Source organism: Microcebus murinus, chromosome 10 (assembly GCF_040939455.1).
Source record: "Microcebus murinus isolate Inina chromosome 10, M.murinus_Inina_mat1.0, whole genome shotgun sequence".
Taxonomy (NCBI): domain Eukaryota; kingdom Metazoa; phylum Chordata; class Mammalia; order Primates; family Cheirogaleidae; genus Microcebus; species Microcebus murinus.
The window spans coordinates 24,671,659-24,687,196 of NC_134113.1; the positions used below are offsets into that span (position 1 = coordinate 24,671,659).

The 15,538-nt window shown below is 35.0% G+C and overlaps 1 protein-coding gene and 1 non-coding gene across 5 annotated transcripts in view; both read right to left on the reverse strand.

The window, feature by feature from the left end:
• The window catches only part of VEZT (vezatin, adherens junctions transmembrane protein), a 98,075-nt gene that overhangs the window by 49,113 nt on the left and 33,424 nt on the right, over positions 1 to 15,538 (reverse strand). For 2 of the 4 annotated variants that reach the window (XM_012775292.2, XM_076007098.1), the window contains exons 4-6: positions 9,211 to 9,386; positions 6,283 to 6,558; positions 2,641 to 2,778 (exon numbers count right to left, since the gene is read on the reverse strand). In XM_012775292.2, the coding sequence (XP_012630746.2) occupies positions 2,641 to 2,778; positions 6,283 to 6,558; positions 9,211 to 9,386 (590 nt within the window). Of the gene's footprint in view, positions 1 to 2,640; positions 2,791 to 6,282; positions 6,559 to 9,210; positions 9,387 to 15,538 lie in introns of all 4 variants that reach the window. The other 2 variants (XM_076007096.1, XM_076007097.1) reach the window with 1 other exon arrangement.
• Positions 10,960 to 11,089, reverse strand: LOC142873603 (small nucleolar RNA SNORA20). The gene has a single exon (XR_012921598.1). It is a non-coding gene; the product is annotated as a small nucleolar RNA SNORA20 (small nucleolar RNA).

Consider the following 15,538-nt stretch of genomic DNA (forward strand, 5'->3'; position numbering starts at 1 on the left):
CTTTAATCATTCACATCCATGGTCACCACTGCATTCTCTTACTAATATATATTTTTGCTCTTTGCTTTGATCAGGCATATGAAGGTTTACATTGGTGTTTTCAAATGGTTGGTGGATTCTTTTTTTCCTTTAATTCCTTAAGTTTTCATGTAGGGAGCATATGATCTGTATCTCATTTCATACTTTGATCCCAAACTTACTGTACTCCAGTAATGATGATCTTCTTTGTATACTCCAATCATGCTAAATTCACTACTGCCACAAGATTTTTATACTTTTTGGTCTATCTAAGTGAACACTCTTCCCCACAATCTTTCTCATCATTCAAATCTCAGTTTAAATGACCGCTCTTCAGAGAGGCTTTCTTATACTATTTAATTAAAAGCTTTGGGCTTTTTTTCTTTATAGCAATTATTTTACATGAAAATCTCATCTGTTTATTTTTTATTGATCATCTCATCCTCTAGAAGGTAAGTCCATGGGAATAAGGATCTTGTCTATCTTGTTCACTGTTACGTTCTCATTTCTAGAAAAGTGACAAACACAGGGAACTCACACAATCTGCAATCTTTATTAGGCTACCTCCCTCTCACTCCCTACTCCACACTAAACTATAAGCTCCATGAGGCAGGGCTCATGTCTATTATGCTTAGCACTATATATCTAGTGATTAGCATATTGCCTGGCACTAAGTTTATGCTACATAATTATTCACTGAATGACTAACTACTTGCAGTTTACAAGCTGCACTGTCATATCTCTTTCTTTCCATGTGTTCTTGCTTCCTTCCACCTGGAATACAGACTTTTATCATCCTCGTGGCCAATTCCTACTTGTTATTTGAGACTCAACTCAGATGTCACCTCCCTAAAAACTTTCTCTGACCCCATAAGCCAAGTACATTGCCCTGCTATGTTGGAAGGCACCCTGGATATTCATACTGTATTATGATTGCTGGCCTATCATTCATACTCAAAAATCTTTACAAGTGGGTAGTACATGTTTTTACTCTGTCTTCCTAAGCACCTAGAAGAATGGCTGACCCATAGTAGGCAGGCATGTAGGTGATGGGGGAACAAAATGGATAAATTCTTAATGAAAATTAAAGGGCTTTGTCTCTATTTCCAAAGAAATAGTTTAATATAGTAAGTATATATATAAAAAAAGGCTTTAAGTCCTAAGTCCTATAGTCAAGACACAATCTGTTACTAGTTGTGTGACAATAAGCAAGTCACTTAACCTTTATTTTACTTTTCTTACAAAGTGGAGACAAGAGAATCTAGCAATGAAGGTATATATAATGATAGAACATAAAGCATTCTATAAAATTTGAGTATTATACTTTTTTTGTTTGTTTTTGTTTTTTGAGGCAGAGTCTCACTTTGTTGCCCAGGCTAGAGTGAGTGCCGTGGCATCAGCCAAGCTCACAGCAACCTCAATCTCCTGAGCTCAAGTGATCCTCCTGCCTCAGCCTCCCGAGTAGCTAGGACTACAGGCATGTGCCACCATGCCCAGCTAATTTTTTTATATATATTTTTAGTTGGTCAATTAATTTCTTTCTATTTTTAGTAGAGACGGGGTCTCGCTCAGGCTGGTTTCAAACTCCTGACCTTGAGCAATCCTCCTGCCTTGGCCTCCCAGAGTGCTAGGATTACAGGCGTGAGCCACCACGCACAGCCTAAGTATTATATTTATCAGTGCTATAGTACCCAATATACTGAAGGTACAAAGTAGTCTTTCTGATCTTCATTTACTCATAATTTAACTTACCTATGAGTCTTCACTAAAACAGAGATCTTACACATCTTTATTTTCTGGCTAATAGAACTAATTTCCTGATTTAGTAAATTTAAGTAACAGACTATTGCTATCAGTCCTTGAGTGCTTACTATATATTAGATATCACATTATATGCATTATTTCATTTAATTTTAACAAAAACACAATAAGGAAGATTATGTTATTATTCCCATTTTAAAGATGAGTAAAGCAAATTTCAGAGAGGTTAAGGACCTTGCTTTTAAGGTCACTAAGCGGTAACTGATAATAGCCAAAATTTGAACTTAGCGAATCTGTCCCTAGAGCCTGTTTGTTTTTTGAAAAGTGAAGGCTTCCTGTTGCCAGTTTATTATTATGACATGATGCAAATTTGCCATGTTCAGAAATTTTTTTAAATGTCAGACTTGGCTGGGCATGGTAGCTCATGCCTGAAATCCCAGTACTTTGGGAGGCCAAGGTAAAAGGATCACTTATGCCCAGGAATTCAAGGTTACAGTGAGCTATGATCACACCACTATACTCTAGCCTGGGTGACAGAGCAAGACCCTGTCTCAAAAAGAAAAATAAGTCAGACCTAGCAAAGCCAGGCTTTTCTACTTTATTCTTTGGACCAGTAAAGAGAGGGAATTCAAGTTTTTCCTTGTTAAAAATGAGCTATACAAGAACAGAACTTTCTTCCTGTCTGTTATTATCATTCCCCCTAGAATGTATTTCCAGTTTTAAAAGAAAAGTGATGATAGAAACTAGCTTCAAAAAAGGCAATCCCAATTTATAGTTAACATTTACAGGATGCAACTATAATATCTACATTCAGGACTCTGGAAACATTGCTTGTTCTCACGTATAGACAGAAAAGGATATTTTTTCAGCATATATAGGGTAGCTAGCCTTGCTGCTTGAAAGTTGGCTCTTACAGTTCTGTAGACAGCTTTCCGAAGACCGATGAGATGCTGACTGGGATGCTGTCCAGCTTTATTAAATGGGCAAGCAGCACTGACCCTGTCAAGCAAACTTGAAAAGTAAAATGTGATACAACTGTACAGGTGTCCTAAAGTCTTTGTTTCCTAAATTGACAATTCTATTAAACTTAGAAAACATATTCCTTTCTCATGATTTTCATTAGAAAATGATTATAAATATGCCAACTCAGGTCTCATAATACAGTAATTTCTCTGATACATATATAGCCACCAGAAAAAAGACAAATAAAAAATTAAAATCTCAAAGAGTAAAGGCTTCCTCTGATGTGGGGAAATAATGAATTTTAGTTGAGATATAACAGAAATGTAGGAATATTTATGTGAGAATTTGCATCTTTTTACATAGACACTTTATCTGCTAAAATATATTAACGCAGAAATACTTTACATTCAGTTTTCAAAATCCGTATCTATAAAAAATATGAAGGCCCTAATTATAAACACTTTCACATTCTTAATATACATTTGCATATGTTCACTAATCATTTATTTGTTCACTTGTACAGAAAAAATACTGTATAGAAATACATTCTGTACATTCACAAAAGTAGGGCAAAATTACTTACCCACCTGCTGCCACTGGCACTTACCTACTCAAAATGAAGTAGGGGACGCAGAAAGATAACAGGACCAGTGGCCAGCAGGGGAATGCAAGTAGAAAGGCAAAGTAAGGGTTACTATGTAGTAGTATAGCTACTCTCAAAACTGTTCAAGAGGAAGCACATTTTATGGCATTTTCCATAAGATTAATGGGGAGTACCCTATTTGTAACAATGACATATAATGTACTACATTTTATAACTGAAAATACACATGATTAAGTATTACATAGTTATCAGATAATAGTTTTTTTTTTTTTTTGGATTACAAGATGCTTTTATTTTCCTCTACAGTATTCTATTTCCTCCGTATTTTCTAAAACAAATGCGTACCATGTATACTTTTATAATATGGAGAGAATAAACACACAAAACCGTACGTTCTCCTCCATTTAGATAATAGTTTTTTTACCTAACCAATAACCTTTCCCAATAGTAAAACAAAACATTGGCATTTGTAAATTTCTTGAACTATAACCACAAACTTATAAAACAAGACACCTAACTCAAAACTTTAAAAATGTTAAGCCGTACAAAAATATATCCAGGCATTAACAATTTACAAAAAGGCCACGTGCAGAGTCTCACATCTATAATCCTAGCACTTTGGGAGAGTGAGGCAGGAAGATCACTTGAGGCCAGGAGTTCAAGACCAGCCTGGGCAACAATGAGCTCTCTCTCTAGAAAAAATAAAAATTAGCCAGGCATGGTGGCATGTGCCTTAGTCCCAGCTACTCAGGAGGTTGGAGGAGAAGGATTGCTTGAACCCAAGAGCTGGAAGTTATAGTAAGCTATGATGACATCACTGTACTCTTGCCTGGGCAACAGAGTGAGACTCTGTCTCAAAAAGGAAAAAAAAAAATCTACTAAAAGTCCAGGCATGGTGGCTCACACTTGTAATCCCAATATGTTAGAAGGCCAAGGTGGGAGAGACCAGTAGTTCAAGACCAGTCTGGGCAACATAGTGAGACTCCATCTCTTAAAAAAAATTAGCCAGGCATGGTGGCATGCACCTGTATTCCTAGCTACTTGGGAGGCTGAGGGAGGAGGATCTCTTGAACCTAAGAGTTCAAGGTTATGGTGAGCTATGATCGGAACCTCTCACTTCAGCCTCGGTGACAGAGCGAGACCCTGTCTCTTAGAAAAAAACAAAAAACACAAAACACACAAACAAAAAAACCCTATAAAAAGCAGAGGATGATGACAGGCTTAATTTAAAGCAAGGGAATTAATGCAAAAAGGGGGTTAAATTATTTGCTAAAAGAAGACAAATTGAGGCAGAAACAAACAGCATTTATGATTTTAATATATGGCGCTATTGCTTGTGTTCCATTTTAGTAAATCAGCTTTAAAAACTGAAACTATTTCTAAAAAATTATGACTCAAGATTATTCCTCATAATTTTTTCAAACCATTATCCAGTTAGATAAAGACAAATGAAGCAGTTTCTTCTAATATTTCTTCTGTTTGTCTGCCATCTGAATGGGTAGAAAGTATAATCTGCAGGTGAATCATGTCTAACTGGCCCACTTTACCTCTTCATGCCCATCCCATACATATGGGGAATTGTTAGAAAAATCACAAAAGGCACAAAATCCTATATACTTGCCAAAACTTTACATAGACACATAGCCACTTTGCTTAACCAATCGATCCTCTCAATAAAATGAAAAGGAGCTATTAATTTGTGATTTTTTAACTTTTAAAATTTGATACTCAAACAACTTAAAATGTGCTATCCTCTATCAACAAGAAGTAGACTTCAGCTAATGGAAGGACAAATAGGTCAACAGATACTAAAGATCATTATACTTTGAATTGAGCAGAAAGAGAAGTTATAAAATCGCTCTTAATGTCCTGGGATTGTTGTATAGAACAAAGCAGAGTGAAGAACAAAATGATTCCTGGAAATTATTTTAATTTTCTGTTCCATAATTTTCTAGAAACAGCATTTAAGTCAAGACTGTGTAAGTAGTGTTCTAGAGCTGAGCAGAGTGAAGGATGAGATGACTACCAGAGGTTCTTCACTCCTCTTTTGCATGATTTTCCAGATACAACTAATTAAGATCAATGAGTACATGTACTTACTCTTGCTTATAGATTGCAAAGGTATATAAGTTATTTACATTATTAAATATACCAGAATACAACTGTCATCTGTTAGTGCTTAGCAGTTAGCCTAGTATATTGGAAATAGACTTTAGAGTCAGATGGAATGGATTTGAATAGAAATGCTCTACCACTTACAATTGTATGCCTTTAAGTGTATGAAAAAGTGACTAGCATAGCATATGGAACATAGTTGATGCTCAATAAATGTAGCTTTAATAATAGACTAAGTAGCCAGTATATCCTGTAGCTTAAATATACTTACAGCTAGACTGGTGAATATTTAATTTCCCAAGGCAATGTGAAACATCACAATTTGCATGACATTCTGAGAGTATCATAGTGCTATAACATCTGCTAATATTTACCTAAAGAGTATTATTAATACATGTCAAGATTTTTCAAAATAAATTTATATCAAATACATCTATCATTTAAAGTGGAGAAGAGGGCATTTAATAGGGAGTAAAGGGAGCAAGCATTTACTGGGTAACTATTGCATGCTAGGTTCAGGGTTAGGCATCCTCTATATGTTTTCTCATATAATCACATGATAATATATAAGAAATAATCAAGATTCTTAAAGTACTTTGGTTTCTCAAAGTAGATAAGCAGAATCATACTACATATTAAATCTAGCACATAATATATTTAATCCTTCACTTAGCAGTTAATAGACTTTATTAAGTGCTAAAAAAAGAAACCCACTTTTTTCCTATAAATGCAACAAGGAAATGAAAGTGATAATAAATATTCTCCTTTAGCTATGTAGTAGACAGACTCATTTAAAAATTAAAATAATAAAATGAACTCACAGTGTAAATCCTCTGGAAATTACTTCAGTTTCTTGAATGAGACGTAATGCTTTCCTCACAAGGTTAGTAAAAGCTCGGCTATTTGCTGCCATATCTTCCAAACGAATATTATATTTTTTTAGGGTCACTTGTAGTTTGGCTGTCCTCCAAAATCGCAAAGCTCTTATGACCAGATAAACAAATATAATCACTCCCCACACCAGCCAGGAAGATACAATCCACCAAGTAGGAAACATAATGAGCAAACTAATGAAGGCAAATAGCATTGAGACATCCCTAGGAACAGAGAAACCAAGAAAATGATATCCATCAGATTAGATAATGAAAGATGAGTTACTTTAATCAGTAAAAACAAATATAAATTTAAGTTTACTGAAATAGATAAAATCCTAGCTTCTTTGCAAAGCATAGCTTTAAAAATTATGACATTTAAGAAGGTAATGTGAAATAGTTTAAAAATATATACCAACTAGACAATGGTGCTTGGCATTAAAATCTAAGCAGATAAGTTTAGGTAAAGGACATTAGAAACAGCTGTTTTCTGGAACCAGGTAAAGGTGATTTCACAAAAGAAATTTAAAGAACTTCTCTGTAGGTGGTGACTGATGCTGAGCAGCACCAACAAAAGGCATCTACACTTACTAAATATATATAGTCTGCAACTGGAAATATCATCTGTTGCCTACAGGATAAAATCAAAGTTCATCAGCTCAGTCTACAAGACCTCTAAAAAGCTGGTCCTGCCAGGCACCATGGCTCACGCCTATAATCCCAGCATTTTGGAAGGCTGAGGTGGGAGGACTGCTTGAGGCCAGAAGTTCAAGACCAGCCCGGGCAACATGGCAAGATCCCATCTCCACAAATTTTTCTTTTTTTAAAATTAGCCAACCATGGTGGTGAGTGTCTATAGTCCCATCTACTAGGGAGGCTGAGGCAGGAGGATCATCTAAGCCCACGAGTTTGAGGCTGCAGTGGGCTATGATCACGCCATTGCATTTCAGCCTGGGTAACAGGGCAAGATCATGTCACTTAAAGAAAAAAAAAAAAGCTGGATCAAACCATGTCTTGAGTCAATTCTGAATCCCACCTTCCATGCACTATAACCAGGACATCTCTCCTTCTCTTTTCCTTTTTGTCTGGTGTTAATCCCATATTTAGTAACAAAATCCTACTCCTTCAAACTCTCCTCTGTGAAGATTTTACCAAAAGCTTAAAATGGCTGCCTCTAATTCTAGTCAACCTCTCCTTTGTGACCCCAAAGCAATCGGTACCTTTCTCTTTTATGACACATGTATAATAAAAATGATGATAATAAATACAAAAAAACGTTATCTTCTGAAATGACTGTTTTTTTCTGAATATAAAAGACATGGAATCCTTAACCTAATATGCAAAAATTATAGATTTTAAAATCCAATTGTACAGATTTAAAAGTAAAAATATAATTTCAGAAATATTGTGAATTCCTTTTTCCTAAAATTAGACTTTGTTTTTCTAATTAGAAATAATATATACTTGATGAGCAATTGTTTTGAATAAAGTCCTCTAATTTGAAATAATAATCATCACTAATTTGGAATATACATACTTACCATAGACCATGATATGGACAAGCTTTGTACTTTCACATTGCTTTAATCAAAGTAAAAATATGTACAAAATATTTTTATTCAGGTCAATTACAAATCTAATAGACTAAAATATAACTCTTAAGCCATGAAGGCTTTGAGGAAAATGTGTATATATATAAAAAAAAGGGGAGTAGAGGTGGGATGTATCTGAAGATAGTAGAAAAACATCAATAATATCTGAAGAGAGTTACAGTCCTACTACAAAGAAAGGCCCATGTAAGAATATTTCTTAATAAATATTTGCCCTAATTTCCCTTAGAATCCTTACTTTTTAGATGACACTGGTAATATTATGAAGTAAAATCTCATCATATACTTTTATGTTTTAACAGCAAACTCTAAAAGCATAGTTGCTTAAACATATTTGTGGCTAAAGGAAACTTAAAAGCAAAGTAGTATATTCTTAAAACCTATGGTTCCTCCTAGCAGCTCCTTAAATTCTTATGTTTTTGAAGGATAAGATGCTTTACTTCCTTGTGATAATACCTGAGTGACTACAGATTTGGAAAACACTGTACTTTGCCACCTTCACACTATGAAGCATTTGTCAGTGTGATAGGAAAGACATAAATCCAGAACCTTGAGGCCAATGACTGTAACTACCTGTATAACTTGAACAGTTTGAGCAGTGATTTAACACACTGCTTGATTCATTCCTCCTTTATCTATCAAATTTAATAAACCCCAATAGGAAGAAGACATCAACAATTATTTATACATAATCCTTTTTTACTATTCATTCATTCATTCTTCTTTTTTTTTTTTTGTCAGATTATGACCTAGGACTTCTGCATTAGAACCAAATACTATAAGTGGTTAAAGTTTTAAGATAGTCTGACTCATCAAATTATGTTCCTTATGATCTCTTCTCAGCCAACACAGCAAGAATCAGCTATCTACACCTATATCCCATCCTACTCTTGGTGTCTCTATAATATGGTTATGATAAAATCTATTAATATTAAAGAACTGGCTAGGTTTACATGTACTTAGGTATATGGGTAAGAGAGATTATTTTTGGCACATGTTATACCTGTTTGTTGGGTTGGCAAGCACAAAAGTAATTTTACTGAGTTGGGAGTACATAATAATTCAATTGGATTTTTTTCCAGCTTCATTTTAAATAGCATTAACTTTAGAAAGGTTTCTTTTTTTTTCTTTTACCTCTGGCATATTGTTACCTAATGCTAAATGTATAGAATGTTTATGCCTTTACAATGGACAGCATGATGATTGATTTCCTCTGCTAATATACTATATGTAAGCAGCCAAAGGATAGATATTTTCTGGACAGTACCAAATATTAGGGGTTGCCAGGGAGCAAAGTGTTGGAAGGTGTCCATTTTCCTGTTGTTGAGGTTGCCCTGCAGACAGGATACTGGGATCAAGTAGCTCAATCAGCTCCACATCCTCTTGTAACAAGACTTCCTGTTGCAGGATGGTATGTAGTGAGTCAAGTCGAAATCCAATATCCTTGCCATTAAAATACCAGAAGAGAGGTATTAATACATACATAATATTATACTAAATGTTAAGCAGCTAATATACTAATAAAATCTAGTGGTATTTATTAATATTTTCAGAACAGACTCCAAGAAGAAGAAATAACTGTCCAATCTATCTTCAGTATGATGGATAGGTTTTTATTTTCACTGTAAAAGTGAAACAGTAAAGATTGAAGTAGACATTGAGATATCAGATATAAAATACAAATTTTTAATAATGAGATGTAAAGTAATTACAGATTAATAAACCTGTCTAGTTAAGCTTAATTAATTAAATTGCTGGGAGATAACATGGAAAGTATAATCCTATAACATAAAAGATACTGCCCCTGAAACTCTAACAATATTGCCAATATTTAAGAATTATATTTGCAGGATCAAGGCCTTCTAAAAATGAACATTCAGATATTTAAAAATACATGTTTAAGGAATGTAATGCAAAATCACACTACCATTTGCATAGCACTTTATAGTTTACAAAATGCCTTCACATATACTAGCTCATTTATTCCTCCTTCTCTTTCTTCTATTCATCTATTAAGGAATATCTTCTACAAGCCAGGCACCATGCTTGACACTGAAGACACAAAAATTGAACAAGACATACAAGTCTATACTCTTTTTAAAGAGTTTGTGATTTAATGGAGAGAATTGAAAAGTAAACAGTCATAATGTGCAAAGGAGTGTAATGAGGTATACTGAGGGTACTATGAATATGGCATACAGGGACTAAACGTGTAATGAAGTCAGAGAAAGTCAAAGAGATGAAGTCAGAGCTAAGACTTAAAGGATGCTTGGGAATTGGCCAGATAAAGGAGTTGGAAGAGGGGGTTGAGACAGAATAAAAGCCTTTCCAATTTGGGGAAGTATAAGGCATCTGATATTAAATGATAGTAGATTATGTACAGAATATATGTGAGAGATGCAGTGTTAGGGCAGACAGGTTAATTCTCACAAGTAACCTGTGATGTACATTAATCATCCTCCTCTCCATTTTATAGGGAGAAAACCAAAGCCCAAAGATATTAAGTAACTTTACAGAATGCTGATTTCAAATCCTAAGTCTTTGGTAATTGATTCTGCTTCCCTGTATATAGTCTGCCTCAAAAGAAAACTTATTTATTTTGTGTTAAATTTAGTTAACAGAGTGATCCTATTTTATGATCAAAATAAACAGAACTTTTAATGGACAAGGTCTTTAGCAATTAAAATTAAACCAGTTAGGTCTAAGGTTTGAAGGCAGTAGGTTTGCTCTTCTTAATCATACCTACACCATGGATTCTAATGCTAGCTGATCATTATGGGTTGTTGTTTTTTTTTTTATTCCCTGGTACCTGGTATGCAATAAGGGGCATTTAAGTAGAAATGTGACCTCTTTATATGAAACTAAGCACCTAACCTCTTTTTTTTATTCTATTAAAAACAAAAAGTGAAATTCTTAAAGCAGTGTTTTTATAAAATAAGTATACACAGTAATTCATTGCAAGCACACTTGATTAAATCCTGTTTACACAGGACATTTAGACATATTATACCAAAAGGAACGTCTGGTCCAAGCAAAAGAGATGAAAATGGTTACTTCATCTCAATTTGTAATGGCCCAGTATTATTTTATCCCATGCATATATCTACTCATATTGTTGTGAGACTAAGCAGCAAATAAATGGGAAGTAAGCATATGAACTCTTGATCATGGTTATGTGTCACTCTTAGAGAAGAAGATATTTTTAACATTAGGCCTATTGGATATATTTTCTTTATCTTCAGTCCAGAAAGAGAACATCTTCTCAATGGAATGTTGATCTTTCTTTTAGCCTAATGTGGCTTTTTTTTTTTTTTTACCATCTATTGACATACTTTGTATGTACCACTGCAACACTCTTATGTTTCATATTTGAACAATTGCCTCCTCTCTCTTCTTACAATCCTGAATCTAACATTAGGAAATACTTACTTAATTTGATGTCCCACCCCACTTTCACAAAGAGAGAGCAGCACAACTCACTTTATACTACTGTTTGAGGGATGGAGGGAAGGGGGGCAGGAGACAGACCATGGTAGCTTTTCAAGTAATCACTGAAATGAATCTTCACATATTGATCTTACCGTTAAATATTTGGTTTGGATTCCCCAGTTAGATATAACCATATTCAAATACAAGTATTAGAAATCAAACTTCTGCTACAAAAGCTTTAAATCATACATTTTATGAGACTTCTTTGTACCTTTATAGGGGTAAGTTTAAAGAAGCCTGACTAGACAAAGGCTAAGGCTGACAAAGTAGAGGAAAGCTATTAATGTAAAATGGGAGCACTCTCTCTTCACAAATGGAGATTCTATTTAATCAATTATTCACTTTCTTCAACACCACTCCTTGGCATCAGACCTGTGTGCAAAACTGGGATAACACCTCCCCCAAACCAATATGTTTAGAGGTAGTATTAATAGCTTTGAGAATATTTAATTCAAAAGTGTGACAAATCAACAATCTACAATCATCCATACATATTAATAAACTTGAAAGGGACCAAGACATGCCAAATAACTAAAGCAGCAATATCTTAGTGATTACATTGCCCTTACAGAGGGAAAACTTGAACTACATTCTGACCATTAAAGCTGTTTAAATTGAAATGGATTAAATTAATGGATTAAGTTTCTTTCTTAAGAATAAAATGTAGGCCAGGCATAGTGGCTCACACCTGTACTCCTAGCACTTTGGGAGGCTGACGCAGGAAGATCACTTGAGGTCAGGAGTTCAAGACCAGCCTGAGCAAGAGCGAGATCCTGACTGTACAAAAAAAAAAGAAAAATTAGCCAGGCATGGTGGTGCACGCTTATAGTCCCAGCTACTTAGGAGGCTAAGGCAGGAAGATCACTTTAGCCCTGGAGTGTGAGGTTGCAGTGAACCATGATGACACCACTGCCCTCTAGCCAGGGCAATAGAGCAAGACTCTGTCTCAAAAAAAAAAAAAAAAAAAAAAAAGAATAAAATATAGAATTATATATTATTCTTCAATTATGAAAATAAGAGCTGCAGAAAATATGGAAACTGTGTTACAATATAGCAATCAAACTAACAGAAAAATAGACATCTGCCAAATTAAGAAACAGGTCGTAACAGCCCTATTTGGACTGAGAAGCGGAGGTCCAGGTCTCAAACAAATGAAGAGATTGAAAAGGTCTAATTATTAACATGATTGATTTAAATACTAGGTATCATCTGCATAGATAGGAGCTCTGTGCTGCTGGGAGGTATACTGTGTAAGCTTTGGCTCACTGTCAACAAGTCTGTGTGCCAAGACTTAGTGACCAGGTTTATATCCTGGCCCCGCAAGTTAAGAACTTCTCTGTGTTAGCTTCCTCATCGACAAAATGGAGAGATAATAAAAGTACCTACCTCATAGGGTTGTTGTGAGGATTAAATAAGTCAGTATCTATAAGATACTAAGAAGAATGTCTGGCATACTGTAAGCACTGTGTGTTAGCTGTTAGTATTGTCACTACATACAAAATAATTAAAACAATAAAGAAAAGCACATGTTGGACATAGATGTGATATAAAAACTTACAGAATATGGCACAGATAATTATTACTAGGTTAATGCAGAAAATAAGAGATATAATAGGCTGAAGTTTGGGGGAAAGCCTTAAGGAAAAGCTAGGACTACTTATTAAAAAGATTCCAATGGATTGAGGAAAAAATGGAAAGAATTCCATCACAGCATAATAGCACAAACACAGACATACAGAATAAGCATGGAATGAAGGAAAAGGAAGACTGAGTTTGTTGATGAAAATACTGGTGGACAAAGCTGGAAAGGTAAGTTGGGGCCAAATTATGTAGACTGTTTAATGCTGAAGTGATATATTTATACTTCATTTGATAGATAATAGAGATCTGTTTATGATCTAAATAGGGAATATGATCTAAGGCATGAGAAAGTATATTAGGAAGATTTCTTCCTAGATGGAATGAAAAGGGTATGAGAAGGCACAGCTAAAAAATTAAGAGATTTCTATTTTTTTTTTTTACAGGGACAGAGAAGGGAACTTAGTCATGTGTCAATATATTTCAATGATCTTACATACTTTTTAATATCACAGTGCATTTCATAAAGCTGATATGAGGATCAAATGAGATAACATGTGTGAAAGCACTTTAAAGGCTAAAAAGTGCTTAAAAATTGCTATTACCACTACCATCATAGTTGCTATAAAGGAATTTTTATTAATCTTTAAGAAAAGTACTATAAAAATGAGTAATAATAAAACGTTCAGATATCACAGAGCAATTGTCAATATTTTTATAAAAGGAAAGAGGGCTTGCTTCAATATCTGTATAGCTAACAAAAATTTCAAATATGTCACAATCAAGGGGAAAAAGTCAAGTAATCTCATGCCAAAAGCCAACTGGGCAATTCCTTGTTCCATTAATAATAAACTATTTCTTAGGTATGTATTCCTACAATTCTCTACAATATAGGCATAAAGAGGATGCATACAGAAGCTGACACTATATTATAGTGAAACATAACATGAAACGTGGCCAATGACAAAGACCCAAGAGTGAAAAGACCAGGCCTGGCTGGGCTCAGTGGCTTACACCTATAATCCTAGCACTCTGGGAGGTGGAGGTGGGAGGATTGCTTGAGGCCAGGAGTTCGAGGCCAGCCTGAGCAAGAGTGAAACCCTGTCTTTACAAAAACTAGAAAAAATTAGCCAGGCATCGTAGCAGGCAGCACCTGTAGTCCCAATTACTTGGGAGGTTGAGGAAGAAGAATTGCTTCAGCCTAAGAGTTTGAAAATGCAATGAGCTGTGATGACGCCACTGTATTCCAGCTTGGGCAACAGAGTGAGACTCCATTCCCCCCGCGCCCCCCGCCCCCAAGAAAAAGACCAGGCCTACGCAGACTATAATTACACTACAGAAAAATGTATGAAGTGTCCATATAGTATCACTGAAGAATCAGTTGACTCCACCTGGATAAAGATGACATTCTATGTAGATGACAAGATACTTCATTGACCTTTTCAATACACCATCTATAAAGATGAAACCCTGAACAGACAACTTGACAACTTGGATTGCTAAAAGAGTTATTTTAGTCAAAAAATAGTAATACTCAAGCTAGAGGGGTAGTATGTTATAGTGGAAAGAGTATGGGCTCTCGAACCAGGAGATCTGGGTTCAACTTCTGGCTCTATCACTTTCTGCCTGAACATTGAACAATTCACTTATTAAGTTATTAAAACAACCTGAACTGTCTGCACCTTGGCTATCTCACTGGTAAAATATACTAAATCTTAAGTGTTATTCCAATTACCAAATCAAAAATGTGAAAGCACTTTGTAAACCATCTTTTTACAAATGTTAATTTACAAGAATGATAATTCTTAAGGTCACAGGCCAACACAGAATCCTAAAACCTGCTTACTTACAACTTGATTACTCCTTCTGGGAGCCATGAGAACCTTATAACTTGAATTTGCTAGCTAAACTCCATGGATTTTGTATTGTTAGGATGTCAGAATATTGAAGTATGCTGCTTTGGAGTTATATTACAGCAGAAAGTAGGAAAAAAAGAAAGCCTCATAGGAATCACAGAGACCCTTGATGTTGACTATTTCAAGTCTTTGGGAAATTCTGTGATTTATCAGTCTGATGAGATTGAACTGTTCCCACTAATGAATATATTCTCTTCCCTAATGAGAAGAATACCTGTCAATGGAGGAAGATGGAAGTTGTAAATTAGTAATCTTAACAAATAAGGTTTTAATAACTACTAGAATATTCCATTCTTTTTTTTTTTATTTTTTTATTTTTCAGACCCCAAAGTCAGTTTCAAAATATTCCATTCTTAATGGTTAAAAACCTCTTATAAAAGCTATGAACAATACCAGTAAGCCCAAATTAAAAGGTTCCCAGGCTGGGCGCGGTGGCTCACGCCTGTAATCCTAGCACTCTGGGAGGCCAAGGCCGGTGAATTGCTAGAGGTCAGGAGTTTGAAACCAGCCTGAGCAAGAGTGAGACCCCGTCTCTACTATAAATAGAAAGAATTAATTGGCCAACTAATATATATATATATATAAAAGCCGGGCATGGTGGCGCATGCCTAT